This window comes from Octopus bimaculoides, chromosome 10, assembly GCF_046866305.1.
Source record: "Octopus bimaculoides isolate indiv1 chromosome 10, ASM4686630v1, whole genome shotgun sequence".
NCBI lineage: Eukaryota > Metazoa > Mollusca > Cephalopoda > Octopoda > Octopodidae > Octopus > Octopus bimaculoides.
The window spans coordinates 15181372-15201445 of NC_142937.1; the positions used below are offsets into that span (position 1 = coordinate 15181372).

The 20074-nt window shown below is 35.0% G+C and overlaps 1 protein-coding gene across 1 annotated transcript in view; it reads left to right on the forward strand.

Moving 5' to 3' along the window:
• LOC106875008 (uncharacterized) overlaps positions 1–20074 on the forward strand; it is a 153714-nt gene that overhangs the window by 123491 nt on the left and 10149 nt on the right. The window contains exons 141-154 of the mRNA XM_089358397.1: positions 59–315; positions 1557–1689; positions 2821–2898; positions 5051–5092; positions 6194–6365; positions 6686–6732; positions 8342–8500; positions 8993–9160; positions 11236–11479; positions 12821–12867; positions 12977–13052; positions 15258–15407; positions 16816–16865; positions 18098–18265. Coding sequence (XP_089214523.1) covers positions 59–315; positions 1557–1689; positions 2821–2898; positions 5051–5092; positions 6194–6365; positions 6686–6732; positions 8342–8500; positions 8993–9160; positions 11236–11479; positions 12821–12867; positions 12977–13052; positions 15258–15407; positions 16816–16865; positions 18098–18265 — 1791 coding nt within the window. The remainder of the gene's footprint in view (positions 1–58; positions 316–1556; positions 1690–2820; positions 2899–5050; positions 5093–6193; positions 6366–6685; positions 6733–8341; positions 8501–8992; positions 9161–11235; positions 11480–12820; positions 12868–12976; positions 13053–15257; positions 15408–16815; positions 16866–18097; positions 18266–20074) is intronic.

Genomic DNA, 20074 nt, shown 5'->3' on the forward strand with positions numbered 1-20074 from the left:
GCGCGCGCGCGTACATACATACACGTAATCATATAAACATGTTGTTTCATTTTTGAAGAGCCATGCAAAATTGTTGATGGAATGTCTAGCTCTGAGTACATCCCAAGCAGCTCCATTAAGGTATCCAGCAACCCAAGATACGTCAATGCATTGAGACCCTTCAGAGATGGCTGGAAATCTGATGAGAGAGATCACAAGCGAACTATTACTATCAATGTTGGAAATGCATTTGTGAAGGGTGGTCATATCAAGTTAAAAAAAAGTAAATTTGTTGCAAATTTCGATGTTATTTTTGATGGAAATCACAGCATTAAGGTTAGTATTCTTTTATGACTTGAAATATTCTCTACATTTCAATCTTTTTTTTTTTATGACTGCAATAATATCTGCTTTATATGCTGGCACCATGTAAAAAACACTCATACAAACTCATTGTAAAAAATACTCATGCTGGTGCCACATGAAAAGGCACTCATCCTGGTACCACATGAAAAACATTTGTGTCGGTGCCATGTACTCTGGCTTTAAGGGTATTGTGAAAGGCCTGGTTGGAGGCCCAACTTTCTGAGTTCTTTTACAGGACTTAGAAAAACTGAAGGACTACTGCAATAAGTGTGTGAATCTGAAAGGAAAATATGTTGAATAAAACCATAATGAACTGATCCTCCTGTATTTTCTTTTACCCAAAGCCAGGAACTTTTCAGCACCCTCTCCTAAAAGTACTCATGCCAGTACCACATAAAAAGCACCCAGCACACTCTGTAAAATGGTTGGTGTTAAGGGCATCCAACCATACAAACTATACCAAAACACACAACTGAAGCTTGGGCAGCTCTCTGGCTGGTGAGCTCCTGTCAAACCGCCCAACCCATGCCAGCATGGAAAACAGTCATTAAACATATATTTGACTTTGTAAAGTACAAGATAGGACAGTACATGGACTTGTGGTTTGGGTGTTTGTTTCATAATTGTAAGTTCCTAGTTTTAACACCCGAACTAGTTAGCATGTGGAAAACATTTCACTTCATGTTGCACTCCTCCTCCCAACTGAAAACCATTGCCAGCAATATCAGGTAGAGGTGGGCGTTAACCCTGGGACAAACTAGAGTCCTATGCAGTGGGGAATATTATACTTTTGTACACCTATATACCATGAAAATCTGAATAAATACTTGCCTCATGATTCTGTAGGCTTGTGACAGACCTATTTACCCAACCTTTTTTTACTGTAAAGTAATAACAAAAATCTATGTTCAAAATTCTCCTCCTCCTCCTCCTCATCATCATCATCTAATGTCTGCCTTCCATGCTGGCATGGATGGGACAGTTTGACAGGAGTCAGCCAGGCTGGAGCCTGTACCAGACTTCTGTGTCTGTTTTGGCACAGTTTTTATGGCTGGATGCCCTTCCTAACACCAACCACTCAGCAGAGTGGACTGAGTGCTTTTTATGTGGCACCTGCTCAGGTGAGGTCAGTTTTGCCAAAAAATGTGTAATTAAATGGAATATTTCATTATGCTCAATTTTGTTTAAATTAAATTTCATTTTCTTTAAAGGGAAATAAACCTGGACAAACTATTACAATACCACGTGGAACTAAATATGAAAAGGTTACTTTGAAATTCTATCCAACTGAAAACTGTAGTGTCATTGTGGCAATTTCTATCAAAGCTTGCTTCAAAGAAAAATGTAAGTAAAGAAAATTTCATCACTAGAAAATCTCTGTCAAAGGTATTGCCACATTGAAACCTTTAGCATTTAGACCAGTTATATCTGGCTCAGATACTCCATCTATTTTATGTTTAAACTGGTGAGATCTGGCCTCTCTCACAGCTTACCTTACAATGTTGTACAAAGAAGACGATGAAATCTGTTAAGATTTTTGACAAACAAAATTTTATTTTTTCTTTACACAAAAAAAAACAAACGTTGTTATGAGAAAACCAAAATATTGAAAGAGTTTTGGATTCTAATGTTCTTGGTGTAATTGTAGCAGCAGATAAAGTATTGTTAGTTACTTGCCAGCTACTGACTTCTAATACCCATTCATCCTCTAGCTGTTCATTGCCTTTGTATTGACAGCTGTTGTCCACCACCTCTGTTTGGCCATCTCCTACAGTGTCTGTCAATGTTCTCTCAGCAACATCTCAAAGCTCTCTTTCTAGTAGTCATGGCGTGTCGAATTTATACTGGTTGATAGGCTCAGAAGGAAGTGCTCCATGACTGGTCAGATTTTGTTGATCACATGGGCAATATTCTATTGAATCACAACATTAGGGAATTGCTGAATATTCCCACTACAATGTCACTCCAAATAATAAACAATCACATCATCAAGATCTGAAAGCTATGAGATAATGCATGAGATAATGCACGATTGATTTAGAACAATGAGAATAAATAAGCATTACACTTGACAGAGTAATCTGAATGCTACAGAATTAAGTGATTTTATTAGAATTGTCTAATTATGAACTGTTAAACAAGGAAAAAGATTTGATAAAGAGACATTCAAAGCCTATTTGATGTAGGATGGCATCAAAATTAAAATACATTTGTTTCTTTAGAAAAACATTATCAAATTTTTATTCTGTAACCAGAAGTGATTTCAAAATTTTTATATTTAGTATAAGTATTATATTTACTTAGAATCTTTCAAGTTATTTTATTTCTGAAAATATTTTCATTACATTATTTACATAAATTTAAAATAGGATTTGGTTCACAAGTTTGATCAAATTCACACAGAATTAAAATAAAATTTAGCATACAAATTAATATAACTTATTAGCAATAAATTTATATTTCATTTCTTAAAAGCTAAAGGCCAGTATATAGAAGAACCTGTCACCGGAAGAGCACCAGATGTTATACCAAACGAACTAGTTTCCACTGGAGGTAATGTTTATATTGATATTTCTAAAAATATAATGGTGAAAGACATGTTTGGAGATATTTTATTCATAACTAATAATACAAAATTTGTACTTAATAAGTGAGCATTTGTTACTTTTTAAATTCTGTTTTATTCTCTGTTTTCCTAGAATTTCTTTACTACCACTTAAATCTAAAATCTAAAATGGAATACCCAATGGAAAAAATTTTTCAGTAATACGATAACTGTGGTGTATGCGTGCGAGTAGAAGTAATCGGCTTACCTTGGTTTTCCTTCCTTTGCACAAGTCTGTCCTGCGGTATCCGATCCTCACGGCTCGCCCGACCCAAAGAACACTAGAAATAGCAGCTGCTTCTCCCAACACCTAGACGATCGCTTGGCACGTCCTCTCCTGACAACAGGAGTACGAAATCCCGATCGAGGCTCCCTCTGCCCTTCTTCCTCTTTCGGTCAGCTCGCCGTTCTGGTCAGCTCCCCAGTTGCTGACGTCATACCACAATAACTACAGCTAAATATGTTCAAAAGAAGGTTTCTTTCAAGTTTTTTTTCCCCTCTTCAACCTTATCAGTGGCCCTCTGTAAAGAGGAAACATCATTTTACAGCATCAAAAAGAATTTGGCAAAATCAATAGATTTTGTCTACTGAACTTGCAAAAGTCCACACCCAGTTCACAACTCTAAAACAATGTTCGGCAATAACTGGTAAATAGTCTCTCACATGTACCACAAACTACAGATTCCTTACGCAGGCACCAAAAAAACAGATAAAACTGAAACATTTGCTCATGCAGCCATTCTCTCCTATGCTCATTCTCTTATAATTCCTTTTACAAAATAAAAAAAACAGTCCCAAGATTCTTTTTCCAAGTGACTGTTATACACCACAATCCTGCTTCTAATCTTAAAGATTATTCTATCCAACAATAATGCTAACAGAACTCACTGTTTGTATTTTTTCACAAGTCACGTGACCAATAAAATGAGTTCCTCTCTTTGTGCTTGTCATGAGGCTCAACCTGAGCTACCTTTCCTTGTTTTTCATTGCTTGCTTTATCGTTACACAAACTAATTATTCTTTATACATCTATGGTGTATCACCAAGTAGCTCTGTCCACTGATACATTATTCAGGAATTATACACAGATCACAACCCAACTCCTCCATTGTAATGTACAGCAAGCTCCGTGTGGTTTGACCCATACCTTCAGTCCAATTTAGAAAGATACAGGCTTCCACTTCATTAGAAGACACCGGCACAGTTTGTTGATACCTTCATTCATATTTAAACACTGCTCTTTGTGGTATTGACTCTGCTTTTCCTTTCCTGATCTGGGCAACATGTTATACCAGAAGACTACCTCAAGCAGCAAGCTGTGTCATTCTACATTACCATTTCTAATTGATCTATATGCAGCTCTGAAATAACCTATCAAATACCAGTATTTCCTTCAGCACTTCCAATCTAAATGCTGGGATCTTGCTTATCTGTTCATTAACACTAGGTCTATCGGACCTCTTAACAAAAACATTTCATTCATCATTGTTATAACTGAGGCTCTTGTCTCTCTGATCTGATCTACTTTCATATGAGTACCTTTCCTGATCTGTGACTGGTTATTGTTAGGTATACACCTTTTTTGGTAGTGCATAATATCAATTCTCATCCTTTTCTGGCTGCTTACAACCTAAACGTCTCCTTTGTTTGTACTGCATAGCTTTAACTGAAGAGACGCATAATGTGGATAAAACACTATGATGTTCTCTGTTGAGGAACAACAACAGCTATCAGATGTTCACAATCAGGTCTGCCAGAACATTTTATGAATGGAGGCATTATTGTCTGGGTTTTTGCTGTTTTGCACTCCATGAATTACTAAAATTAGGAAAAGTTGATACAAACACCAACTTTTGAACAGAAGATGTTGTGATATGTATAAACGTAGGAAGATGGTTTTTCTATCACAAATTTATATAGAACTTGAGAGTTTTAGCAGTTTGTGTCTGGAATGCAAACTCCTGAAACAGAAACCAGAGTTTCTAGTTGATACTTATGATTTTATCTTTGCTTTTCTTTAGCATAATGCTTTGATCTACCAACCATATGATTTAAATTGTAAAATTTAATATTCATTAATAAATTTTATATGAATTTTAGAAGCTGAGAAACAAGTAGAACCTGCTCCTCTTTCTCGTTCAGGTAAGTTGATAACTTTCAAATAAGCTTATTCAAAAAGCAAAGATAACCTAATCTTTTTGATATTATGTTATGAATCATCATGAAACAGCAGACTGCATTCTTTGAATTGTTTCGCTTCATTCTTCTTGGTTTGCAATCCCATAAAGAGTAATGTGACTTTATTCCCTGGTGAGTGGGTCAATAGAATAATTTCGTTTACTTATCTTAATTTGGAAATTTCTTATTCTTATTTGTCATATCAGTCAATGAATGTATAATGTTCTATGGTACTGTTCTGACTCTCTCCTCTTTCACTCCTCTATTTCTCCTCAGTCACACCCCTATGTCTCTCTTTTACTACTATTATCTGCTCTGTTCTTTGTCATCTCTCCTTCAGTCTTTCCCTTTTTAGATCTAAATTTTCCCCAGCAGCTATTTTATCTATAAATTCTACCTTCTTTATTTAACATCACAAAACAGTGTTGTTTAATCCCTGATTATGCAGAACCCTTGTCAAGGCTATTCCTACCTCAGCCATTCTATTTTTTTTTTTTTATTAGGCATAATGTCTCTAAGACTGCTTTATCAAGTATGACCTTCTATTTTAAGATGTTAGGATTTGTGCTGAGATTTGGCAGCTATTTTTAGCAGGTCAAGCTATCTCATAGAGCAGACACAAGAACCTTTTCCAAAAAATGCCAGCCCGTGAGACATAGCTTGCCATCAGACGGACTGCACTGGTAGACGGAAACTGAAAGAAGCCCATCATATGTGTGTGTGTGTGTGTGTGTGTGTGTGTGTGTGTGTGTGTGTGTGTGTGTGTGTGTGCATGTGTGTGTGTATCTGTGTGTCTGTGTTTGTCCCCCTATCATTGCTTGACAATCGATATTGGTATGTTTACGTCCCTGTAATCTAGCAGTTCGGCAAAAGAGACCAACAAAATAAGTACTAGGCTTAAAAAGAATATTCTCTGGGCTCGAATTGTTCGACTAAAGGTGGTGCTCCAGCATGGCCACTGTCAAATGACTGAAACAAATAAAAAAAATATGAATTTCTTTGAAGACAAAATTTTTCATTGCATTTATTTATTTATTTATTTATTTATTTATTTATTTATTTCAGTATGCACATTTGACAAATGTACATTCATGAGAGAATTTGGCTTCGACGGTCCACACATAGTTGGTTGGATTGAGAAAGACGGCATTGAGGGTATTACAAATGAAACTGAAGTGGTTTATATGGAGGAAAAACTAGAAGAGGGTGTTGTTATCAATGTTGCTTGTACTCAATGGTAAGACATATAACTCTTAGACAAGAAAGTGTTCTGAATAAGTTTGTGTATTTTGAATTGTCTAATGTTCCAGACAAAATAGTTTATATACAGCTTGTAGCTTTGTGTATAGCTTTGTGTAAAACTTTTAAATTCATTGGAATTAAATTTACATTAAATTTTACCATTATCAATAAAATAACTACCATGAAAATAATTCCTACTAAACTAGGCACAGGTGTGGCTAAGTGTAGTTTACCAATTTATGCCTTGTGTCTTTTTACAATTTTTAACTGCAGATCGGTAATAATAAAAGCTTTATTTTATTAATAATTTTTCAGTTTATGTAAAAATGGAAATATAACATGTGATCATAAGATATGTGAGGGTGAGTCTTTTTTTGTATTTGTTTTCTTTTATTTTTTCTTTAACCTTTAACCATTTTGATACCAGTCCACCTGGGACCACCTCTGGTTCTATTATAAAAATGTTTTAAAGTGATCTGAGCTAAAATTTTTCATCAAAATTTCATGTCAATTTTTGTTCCAAATACTGGCTAAATAGTGGCAAAGTTACATTGATAAATTCTTCGTTATTTTCCCAATTAATTAACACAAAAGCAGTGTTCTTCCACGGTGTATTTTCTTATACATTAACGTGCCACATCAAATAATCTATTCATAAATAAGTAAAAAAAAAACTCATAATATGTTGAAAAGTGTATTAATCTCCATCAACAGGAGGAATTTCAACGATGCTTCGTGGTCTGCTACCACAACAGCACCTTTATAGGATCCAGTTAGCTCAAGACATCATCAGGAGTAACCACATCCGGTTTCGGCCCCTACTCCTCTACCATTTTGACGTGGCGCCCCCCCCCCCCTTTTGGAGGTATCTTCAGCTCTGGTGTTGGGTGCATGTCTTCTTTCTTCTATTCCCTGGCCTCTTCGATGCAGCATCAACGAGTGTCAGCGTCCGACTGACTGTCTTGTCAAATTCCCCTTTTTATACCTACTGCTAGGCTCCAGCAGGCTGCCCCAGCAAGTTGTCACGGGACACTGTCTAAATTTCCCACTGCTAGGGTCCAGTAGGCAACCCCAGCAAGTTGTCACATGACACTGTCTAAACTTCCAATAATAATTTGACAAAATGTATATTTATGTAGAACTTTACAACTGACTTTTTATTATCATCTGTAATTTAGATAAGTATAAATCTGTTGATTAAATTATGGTTTAATTGTTTGCATCGAGGCAGAAAAGCGACTCCATGAAGCACAGTACTTAATGTCTTCTATTGGGACTGGATTTATCTTTCATTGGCCTTGTTTGATAAAATACTACAAATCAGAAACAATGGTAAAAACAAATCCCTTTCACTTGTTCAGAAATTGATGAAAATATTCCAGTGTGACAAATTGGATAACCCTTTCACATTCTGATTACTCTGTCAAATTTAATACTGTTTTGAATTAATCATGTAATATCTCATAGCTTTGAGATTTCAATGCCAGTGTGGGATAAGTGTGAGAAGCTGGATCTGGCTAGTTTGAACATAAAACAGATGGAATATTAGGCCAGATATAAGGGAGCAAGCTTCAGAATTGTTAGCCCACTGATGAAATGCCACTAAGCATTTCATCTGTCTTTACATTCGAGTTCAAATTCCACCAAGGTCGACTTTGCCTTTCATCCTTTTGGGGTCAATAAGATAAGCACCAGCTGAGCATAAGGGTTGATGGAATTTGCATTCTAAGTTCAAATTCATGAAGGTCATCTTTGTCTTTCATCCTTTTTGGGAACAATAAAATAAATACCAGCTAAGCACTGGGGTTGATACAATTGACTTACATCCATTCCGACATTACTGGCCTTGAGCCAAAATTTGAAACCACTATTTAGGCCAGATATGGCCATTTTAAATGCTAAAGGGTTAATCTATTTTCTCATCCTTTTGGTTAAATTAATTTATTTCCAGTAATTTTTAAAATGTTTCAGGATGTATGTATTCTGGATGGCAGGGTTGGAGTTCTTGCAGCAAAACCTGTGATAATGGATTTAAAATTAGAACTAGGGGAAAACATGTTGGCAAAGGGAATGAACCATGTAATCTTCCATTATCTGAAATTCAAGATTGCAATATAAAGATATGTCACGGTAATCAGCTTTTTAATTTTTAATTTAAACTAATTATTTCTTTATTTTGTTTTAAGATATATATATATATATATATATATATATATATATATTTACTTTTCTTTGCATTGTAAATTATTCTTTCAGAATGAAAAAGTGAATCGACCCCAGTACTTATTATTTATAAAGCCTGGGAGTTATTCTACCTGTCTATTTTGCTAAATTATTAAGTTACAGGGATGTAAACACACCAACATTGGTTGTCAAGCATTGGTGGTGGCAGGGAACAAACACAGACACAAAGACACATACACATATATCTCTATATAGATATAGATATAAATAAGTAAATATATATACACAGATGTGTATGATTGTGTATAGAAGAATATATTACTCAAAGAATTAAAAGATTGAAAAGATATAATTTGTGTTCAGTAATGAATTTATATAATGCAGAAAAGAAACAAACACGAGAAATATTATACATCATTTTATTTTACTTTTATCAAGCTGAAACCGTTTGGTCTTCTTGGAGTAGTTGGAGTCCCTGCATTATTTCTAAACAAGATGCAGTTGGTTCGTCTATACGTAAGCGTACATGCCATCGAGGAATTGACGATGAATGTGCTGGAGAAGTTTTACAGACCATGCCCTGTCAATCAAAAGTCAAGACAACCAGTAAGTATATTTTTTTTTAATTGGTGACGATAGGAATAATATTCAGCTTTATTTAATCCTTTTAATACTTTGATGCCAGCCTGTCTGGGGCCACCCTTGGGCCTATGGTAAGAATATCTGTAAATAAAGGATGTTAAAAAAAAAAGTAATGATGTTGATTATACATGTATGTATGGATGGATGGAGGGATGGAGGGAAAGAAAGGTAGTAATGCAGATAAGCACAGTCAGGCTTTACACACACACATGCACACACACACACACGCATACACAGGCACATATATATACACACATATATATACACATACACATATATTTACATAAGCTAATATATTTACATAGAGCATAAAAAAGACAGAACACTAAGAAGAAAATACATAATTTCTTAACTCAACAGCTGTTTATATAAATGTATTTTCGTTGATATATATTTAAATATGTTAGTAAAATGTGTATTAACATATAAATATACATATTAACATATAAATGTATATATTTTATATTTTGAAATCAATAAAATCTTGTCATTATTCTGAATAAATAATAGAGTTATAAGGAAATACATTTTTTGAATTGCAGAAGTTTGAGGAGTGAAAATGTTTGTCAAAGGGACAGACTGTAGCATGATTCCATAGAGAGAGACAGATCTCTCTGTAGAGAGAGAATGATTGAAGAATTTGTCAAAGTAACTAACTGCACCCCCCCCCCCTCCCCCACTAAAAATGGTAACTTTGTATCAAAATTTGAAATTATTATTTTTGTTAGTAGTAGTAGTAGTAGTAGTAGTAGTAGTAGTAGTAGTGGTAATAGAAGTAAAAGTAGAGAGCTGGCAGAATCGTTAGCACACTGGGCAAAATGCATAGCAGTATTTCATCTGTCTTTATGTTCTGAGTTCAAATTCCACCGAGGTCAACTTTGCCCTTCATCTTTTCAGGCTTGATAAATTAAATACCACTTGTGTACTGGGGTCGATCTAATCGACTGGCCTCCTCCCACCAAATTTCAGACCTTGTGCCTATTATTATTCAGTAGTTTTATTTTTATAACATGCTTTCACTTCACTACCGAGCGCAGCTCTGTGCGCCTTGGGTATGTGCTGTGGTTTGCTGTGGTGCTCTTATGGTTACTGTATTGAAAGTGTTTTGCATAGGATGTGTGCTGTGCCCAGTAGTGCAATTTTCTGTATGTTATATATATTTGTAAGTCCTGGTGTTTTTGTTATGTATTTGTCTGAATATTTTTTTATTATACCTAAGGCACCTACTATGATAGGAATTGTTTCTGTTTTTAGATTCCACATTCGAGTTACCTCTATTTGCAGGTCTTTGTATTTTGAAAGTTTTTCCATTTCTTTTAGAGAGACGTTGTCATCTGCTGGTATTGATACATCAATTAGAAAGCATTTTTTTTCTTCATTATTATTATTATTATTATTATTATTATTATTATTATTATTATTATTATTATTATTATTATTATTATTATATGTTTGACTTTTGATTTGTATTTGTACAAGTTGGCTCCAAGTCTCATCCAGAGACCTCAAGAGACAACAAGTTAGAAGTTCATGTAGGTGTTATGCCTAGAGTACCATATATTTCGATTTGTACATAGTGTTGTTCTAGAGAATGTTTAAGAAAACATAAGAAAATTATGAGTTTGTTTTAAAATTTGAGATTACATTGACAGTATATTACGTAGGATATGGGTAGTTCCCATGAGCACTATCTTTTGAACTTCTGCTATTTTGGGGGTTTCCTGGTATCTGAGCTAGGTAGCAATCAGTCCCTTTTATTATCATTATTATTATTATTATTATTATTATTATTATTATTGAATGAGAGAGCAGGGCATGCCATCAAAGTGACACTGAGGTAAAATATACGAAGCCCAGTATACCCATTATGATTACCCATCTGATAAGGGTACACCAGGCACATGCATCACAACCATATGTGCACAACATAGTGGTCTCATATCAAGATAAACAAATTATTATTTTTATTATTATTATTATTATTATTATTATTTATTTATTTACATCTTGAAGCAATATCTGTTTCTTTTTGTTTCTAGAAACATGTACTGGCGGCAGTGTTTGGTCTGAATGTAGTAACCGCTGCCCAATAACATGTCTAGATGCTCGTCGAGAAGTCTGTGTTGAATCTGATGAATGTATTCCTGGTTGTCATTGTCCAGCTGGTCAAGTACAGTTATTAGGACAATGTGTTCCTATAGATAAATGTCCTTGTTATAACATTGAAGGAATATCTGTTTTAAAGAATCTCAAAGCATCCAAGACACATCCTTGTCGAGAATGGTAAATAAGTTTTCATTATTTTTCTCTTGTTATTTAAAACGAATCCCATTTATTTAATTTCTTCTTTCTTAATTTAATTTTCATTTTCCATTCTACTGCAATTGTATTAATAGCTAGAAGGTTTTTTCCTTCTTTTCTTCTGTTTATTGTTTTATTTAATGAAAAGGCTTCTGATTTAAAATATCACATATTGCGCAGGAGTGGCTGTGTGGTAAGTAGCTTGCTTACGAACCGCATGGTTTCGGGTTCATTCCCACTGTGTGGCACCTCGGGCCGACCAAAGCCTTGTGAGTGGATTTGGTAGACGGAAACTGAAAGAAGCCCGTCATATATATGTATATATATATATATATGTACATGTGTGTATATGTTTGTGTGTCTGTGTTTGTCCCCCCAACATCGCATGACAACCGATGGTGGTATGTTTACTTCCCCCTTAACTTAGCAGTTCGGCAAAAGAGACCGATGGAATAAGTACTAGGCTTACAAAGAATAAGTCCTCGGGTCGATTTGCTCGACTAAAGGCGGTGCTCCAGAATGGCCGCAGTCAAATGACTGAAACAAGTAAAAGAGTAAAAGAGTACTGGTGCATGTGTAAGTTGTTGTGTACATAATCAGATTGATTTTGATTCTGCAGTCTATGGAAAGTCGTTGGCATTAGAACCATCAAGCTGTAGAAACCATACCATTATGTTTGTGTGTCACATAACCCTTAAGTACTTAAACTGACCAAATCCAGCCCAAATCCCCTGCTTGTTTTATGCTCAAACTGACAGATCTGGCCTGACAGATCTGTCAAGCTGACAGAATCATTAGCACAAGAACAAAATGCTGCTTAGCATTTTGCTCACCTTTACTTTCTAAGTTCAAATGCCACCAGGGCTAACTTTGCCTTTTATCCTTTCAGTGATTGGAGTGTATGTCTCACAATCAAGAGGTAGTGAGTTCGATTCCCAGAATAGGCTGTGTTGTGTTCTTGAGCAAGTCACTTTATTTCACATTGCTCCAGTTCATTCATCTGTAGAAATGAGTTGCGACATCACTGATGCCAAGCTGTATTAGCCTTTGCTTTTCCCTCGGACAACATCAGTAGCATGGAGAGGGGATGCGTGGGTGACTGCTGGTCATTCGTAAATAACCTTGCCTGGTCTTATTTTTTATTGGGGAACTTTCTAGGTGCAATCCCATGGTCATACATGACCAAAAGTTGGGGGTCTTTACTTTTACTGGGATCAATGTAACTGACTTAGCCCCTCCCACAAAATTGCTGGCCTTGTGCCAAAATCTGAAACCAATATGTGCTAATTTGTCTTTCTTACTATTCTATTTGTCTATTAACAGCACATGCAGTAATAGTGGAAAGATTGTATGTCAGGAAAAATCAAACTGTAAGGATAATCTCTCTTATTGTTATGAATTAATTGAATCAATATGACAATAGCGCAAAAAACTGAAATTGCACACGACTAAAGAAACTAAACTTACATTTCATTATAGGTTGTTTGTGGTCTCCTTGGACTTCATGGGGAGGTTGCAGTACTTCTTGTGGGATTGGTAAAAGATTCAGATATAAGTAAATATTATTTCTAACATTTTTTTTTAACAAATTGTCCACCTAACTATCTTCAAAATTTTATGTAATTTCTCATGTTTTCTCTTTGTCTCTCTCCCTCCTTCTCTCTCTCTCTCTCTCTCTTCATCTCTTGCTCTTTATCTCTCTCTCCCTCTCTTTCCCCTCTCTCTTTCTGTTTCCCTCCCTCTCCCTCTCTCTCCTTCCCTCTCTCTCTTATTTCTCTTTTGTGGGCTTTTTAAAGTTTTACATTTCTTCCATCTAATAGCTTCCATATTTTGTAAGCAGTGTGTCATGCAATTTGTTTAATTGTAGTCTGCAACTCATTGAAAAATTTTCATTCAAATCATTTAACTGAACCCGACCTGGTGTAGAGTGAGCGTCTCATTGATGAGGTTGCAGATGGTGACAAAAGGGCTTCAACAAACATAACTGATTGATTGATCAAACAATTAGTCAAATAATTGATTAATTAATTGGTTAAACAATTAACCAATTGACAAATAAAAGATGAAAAAATGAAATAGAACCAGTGTATGTGTTTATTTTTGGTATAATATCTCTCTCAAGATACAACAAAATTTAACTAATTATTTGCCTAAATTTAATGGACTGAAAAATTTCTTATTAACACAAAGTCAGCACAGAAAATTCAAGCAAAAATAAGTGACTGTTTTGATAGAATTAACAATTCATTTATACTTCCATCTTTCTGACTCCAATGAAATATCAACAAGTAAAATAAATCTCTCGAAGTGACATATTGATTTATTTTGATTGCGTGAAGAGCTTAATTTTATAACAGAGTGCAGAAGATCAACTATTTTACAGAGTCATTACTAAACTTTAGACTTTGAATGTACCCAAAAGAAACTAAATCCTATAAAATATTTAGTCCAGCTCTCCACCATTTAGACCAGTGGTTTTCAACCATTTTGTTCCTATAGATCCTTTTGATTCCTATTTTACTTAGGTGGAGCTTCATAGCCGTTTGATATTTTTAAAATCCTATTATATTTTGATAATTAAATATGATTAGGAATTGTATTTAAAAAATTGTTAAGATATTTTATGCATTGAAGAAGTATAACTAATTTATTGCCCATAAATTTTAATAAAAAAATCTTAAACGGACCACCAAGGTTCATATGGACCATGGTTGAGACTAACCATTATTCATAATGATCCTAATATTATTCAGTAACTTAATCAGGGATCACATGTTTAGGGGTGGAGAATAAAGTTGTAGTTTAAAAGGAATGAATTGACTTCAATTGTTACCCAATGCTGATACACAAAGTCCTTTCACTGAGAGCTTGTCTCTTGTTCTCTTGCACTTTATTCAATGTTGCCTATAATTTACTATGATATATAGATACCGTATTTCAACTAATGAAAATGAAATATTTGTGTAATTCAAACTATTTTGTATCCTTGCATAAATATAGTAAAAAAAAAAAATTACATCATATGTAAACAAACTTAAGTTTGTTTTTGAAGTGCTGAAATGTATTGTAGTACAAGTAGAAAGATATATTTTTTAACGCGTAAATACTGATAGAACAGTATACATGGGATAATATCCCTTACAGAGCAGAAAAAGCTGTCAGCAACCAGCCATGAGATTTTTCTGCTCTATAAGGGATATTATCCCATGTATACTGTTCTATCAGTATTTACGCGTTGAAAAATATATCTTTCTACTTGTAATAAAAAAAAATGGCTATTATCTCATAATTTCATAACAATTACAAGACATGTAAATTTTCATTAAAAAAATTTCTCCCAATGTCTTAAGTGTCAAAATTTTGGTAATATTTATTGTCTCTCATAGAAATATTTCAATAGATAATTTAACTGGCACTCTGTCAGTGAATGAGGCAAGGGTTCCAGTTGATCTGATCAACAGAACAGCCTACTTGTGATATTAACATGCAAGTAGCTGAGCTCTCCACCCATAATGTAGTTCTCAAGGAGACTCAGCATGACACCGAGTGCACCAAGGCTGACCCTTTGAGTCACAGGTACAACTCATTTTTGCCACATGAGTGAACTAGAGTAACATGAAATAAAGCATCTTGATTGTATTGCTAGGAATTGAACTCATAATTGTAAGATTGTGAGCTGAATATCCTAACCACTAAGCTATGCACCTTCACAATATCATCATCATCATCATTTTATTTTATTTTTATTTTTGTATATCAGAACTCTTTTAGGGGGATCATCTTCTACCTGTAAATCATATGAAGACGAATCAGATGCCTGTGAACTGAAAAAATGTCCTCCTGATTGTCAAATTGATGGCAAGTTTTATTACTACAATGAAAAAATTAGAGAAGACGATTGCCAAGTGTGGTAAGTCTCTGATCAAATATAATAATTTTAGTATAATAATTTTACAATAACATCAGAATTAAAATATCTGAACTTTAACACTTTAGCATTTAAACCAACCATATCCGGCCCAAATATTCTTCCTGTTTTATGTTCAAACTGGCCTGATCCAGCCTCTCACACCTACCCTATAATGTCATTCTGAAAATAAACAACCACATCATTGAAATTTTCAAGCTACAAGATAACACATGATTAATTCAAAGCAATGTCAAAGAATAAGAATTATATTTGACCAGACTAATCAGAAAGCTAAAAGGGATAAAATATGTTTACATCTTAGTTTTATGAATGGAAATCATACATATACATATTTATACATATATATACCTGTGTGTGTATGTTTACATACATACACACACACACACACACACACACACACACACACACACACACACCATATTTGCTCTTGTATAAGTCCCACTACTTTATACTTTATTTTAAATGAAAAACTGGGATGCGACTTATAAATAATTGCTGCTTTACACTTTAAACACAAGTAAATATGGTATATGTATGTATGTATGTATGTATGTATGTATGTATGTCATTATTCAGTTTTGTTTCAAGATTTCTTGCCAGTAGAGAAAGAGCCGGTTTCTAACCTAGATCCAAGGCTCCTTCATTGGAATTTCAATATCAACAACAGGGTATTTTTGTATGTATGTATATGTGTAGATATGTATGCTTTGCTTTATGTATGTATTCTCATGCATATAGTTGCATGTTTAGACATTCTCATATATACTTAAATATAAACTTCTGGAAATTTTTCCAAATTTTTACAGCTCCAGTGATGGGTTGGATCTGTAGTCTTCCAACCAGCTTTCTCCTTTCTGGTTTTGAGAAGCCTAATTTCTTAAGATTGATATTTAGGTAGTGTGTTATGTATCCTAGTGCTCCAATAATTACAGGTATAAACCTGAACTTGTAATTTGGATAGGGATACTGCAGATTTCTCAATAGTTCAGCGTATGTATTCTCTTTATCACTGATCTTCAACTTTATGTTAACATCCGCTGGGCAGCTGATTTCCACAACTGTACACAGCTTCTTTTCTCTATCCCAAAATCATTATATCAAATCTATTGTGTTTACATTTTATTGAGGTTTTTACTGGGACATATGTATGTATGTTATTGCTTACTGAGGTTAGATTATATTTCAAGGTTTCAATACAACTGTTCTCTTCTATAACAGTTCCATTGTAAACAAAACTCTTCACTAATGCCAATTATTTAGGTTATTCTTTTAGATTAATAAATGATGGCTTGACTGTTCTTTTTTTTATTATTTTTTTTGCTATTCATTCATATAAACATATAAAATCTAAATTAAAGAATTTAACTTACAAATATATTTCATCTAGTTACTGTAGAGAATCTGCAGAAAAATGTGAACCACTTCCATTCTCTAATGGTAAGTTTTGATTTTCCTCTTTTGTAATAAAATATTAAGTTTCACCACTACCACCATCAACTCCACCACTACTACCATCACCATCACAACCACTGCTGCCATTACCACCACCACTATTACCCACCACCACTACCACCAGGTGCTGTTAGATCTAAAACTTTTGGAAATATTATAATCAAACTAACTATGGTTACTTCTGATTTTATACTCCTTTACTCTCTTTTACTTGCTTCAGTTATTTGACTGCGGCCATGCTGGAGCACCGCCTTTAGTCGAGCAAATCAACCCTAGCACTTATTCGATCGGTCTCTTTTGCCGAACTGCTAAGTTACAGGGACGTAAACACACCAACATCGGTTGTCAAGTGATGTTGTGGGGACAAACACAGACACACAAACACACACACACACACACACATATATATACATATACATATATACGACGTGCTTCTTTCAGTTTCCATCTACCAAATCCACTCACACGGCTTTAGTCGGCCCGAGATTATAGTAGAAGACACTTGCCCGAGTTGCCACCCAGAACCATGTGGTTGGTAAGCAAGCTACTTACCACACAGCCACTCCTGTGCCTATGTTAAGAAAATTTTAATATATATATATTTAGATTGGAGCCTGGTGTTGCCATCCGGTTTCACCAGTCCTCAGTCAAGTCGTCCAACCCATGCTAGCATGGAAAGCGGACGTTAAACGATGATGATGATGATGATATATATATATATATATATGAATTTATAATCATAATTATAATTAAGGGTAGCAGATAGTATCAGCATTGCTAGAAATAAGAGTTGAAAAATACTCAAATAAGCCACAATAAAAATTCAATAAGCTGACGAAATTGATTTTGTCAGCTTCTTAATGTCAACCACTTTGAGAGTGTAATGGATGCTTTTACATACCACTAGCACAGGTACCAGCTGTGTGACACCAGTATCTGCCACAATTACGATTTCACTTGGCTTGATGAGTCTTCTTCTCAAGTACAGCATATTGCCAAAGGTCTTGGTTCGCAACACATATGATCCCTCTAATGGTTAGGAGCTATTTCAAGGAAGATTATAATTTCTTCATAATATTTGGCAGGATTAGAAATGTGAAATTGAAATTAAAAAATTATTAGAAAATCATGCATAGAATTCACATATTTAATTTTTTTGTTATTTAATATGAAGTTCTTAAAATTTTTTTTTTTTTGTGGAATCTTCTAATTTCTAGCAACTGCTGGTTGGAGTGACTGGACCGAATGGAGTGGATGTACTCAAACATGTCAGGGTGGAATAAACTATCGGCTTCGTTATTGTAATAATCCTCTACCACGCTGTGGAGCAGCACCATGCAAGGGATTGCCCTTAGAACAGAAATCTTGTAATGAAAAGATAGCATGTAAGTATATTGTATGAATTGTCAATTGATATAAAGAATTGTTTCATATGAATAAGAATTAAATAAACGTATCATCATTGTCATCACCATCATCACCATCACCATCATATACATATATATATATATATATATATATATATATATATATATATATAATACATTGAGTCAGCTTGAATCTTGCTTGCTTGCTTGATTGTTTGCTTGCAATGTACCCAGCAAAACTGGTGCATAATAGGAAAATACTATAAATTAAGTTACCCTTGAAATATTAATACGGTCGGAATAAAACAAGTTTTACTTAACTCAGACAAATGGTTTTTGAGATATTAGGGGTTTTCAGGTTATAAATACCCAAAACGGTGCATAATGGGAAGATATTCTGAAAGTAACTTAATTCTGAAAGAGAAGAAACTCTTACCTTTCGATTAGACACAGTGACTTGACAATAAAAAAATACGATTTGTTTCTTACAGTAAACGTTTCTATTTTTGATTTTGTTAAATACAATATTTTAATCATTTAGAAATATTTTTAAGTGAATGTGATTTCAAAAATGTAAGTTATTTGTACAGTAGGTATTTATATTTTAGCTTTCTTTAAACAGACAATACTTTAATGTTTTTTTTAAATTAATTTCAAGTGAATACCATTAAAAAATTTTATTTTGGCGTTTCTAAAAAATATTTCAAAGTGAAAATGACTTTAAAAATATGTCAGTAGATATAAATATTTTTACAATATATATGAGTGTATAAAATTTATACATGGAGAAACGATCAAATAAGAATGTTCTTTCGTGGCTTGGGAATTTGATTGCCATTTTTAGCATGTAAGAAGACCTCATAGTGGTCTTCTCTCCATGTATAAATTAGATACACTCATATATATCATCATCATCATCATCATCATCATCGTTTAACGTCCACTTTCCATGCTAGCATGGGTTGGACGATTTGACTGAGGACTGGTGAAACCGGATGGCAACACCAATCTAATTTGGCAGAGTTTCTACAGCTAGATGCCCTTCCTAACGCCAACCACTCAGAGAGTGTAGTGGGTGCTTTTACGTGTCACCCGCACGAAAACGGCCATGCTCGAAATGGTGTCTTTTATGTACCACCCGCACAAGCCAGTCCGGGGGCACTGGCAACGATCTCGCTCGAAAATCCTACGGGAGCCAGTCAGGCGGTACTGGCAACGGCCACGCTCAAAATGGTGCATCTCATGTGCCACCCACACAAGAGCCAGTCCAGGGGCACTGGCAACGATCTTACTTGGCTTGCCGGGTCTTCTCACGCACAGCACATTTCCAAAGGTCTCGGTCAGTAGTCATCACCTCGGTGAGGCCCAATGTACGAAGGTCTTGCCTCACCACCTCAGCCCAGGTCTTCCTGGGCCTACCTCTTCCTGGGCCTACCTCTTCCTGGGCCTACCTCTTCCTGGGCCTACCTCTTCCATGGGTTCCCTCAACTGTTAGGGTGTGGCACTTTTTCACGCAGCTATCCTCATCCATTCTCACCACATGTCCATACCAGCGCAATCGTCTCTCTTGCACACCACAACTGATGCTTCTAATGTTCAGCTTTTCTCTCAAGATACTTACACTCTGACGGGTATTCACATTGACATTACACATCCAACGGAGCATACTGGCTTCATTCCTTGCGAGCTTACGTATGTCCTCAGCAGTTACAGCCCATGTTTCACTGCCATGTAGCATGGCTGTTCGTACGCATGCGTCATACAGTCTGCCTTTTACTCTGAGTGAGAGTCCCTTTGTCGCCAGCAGGGGTAAGAGCTCTCTAAACT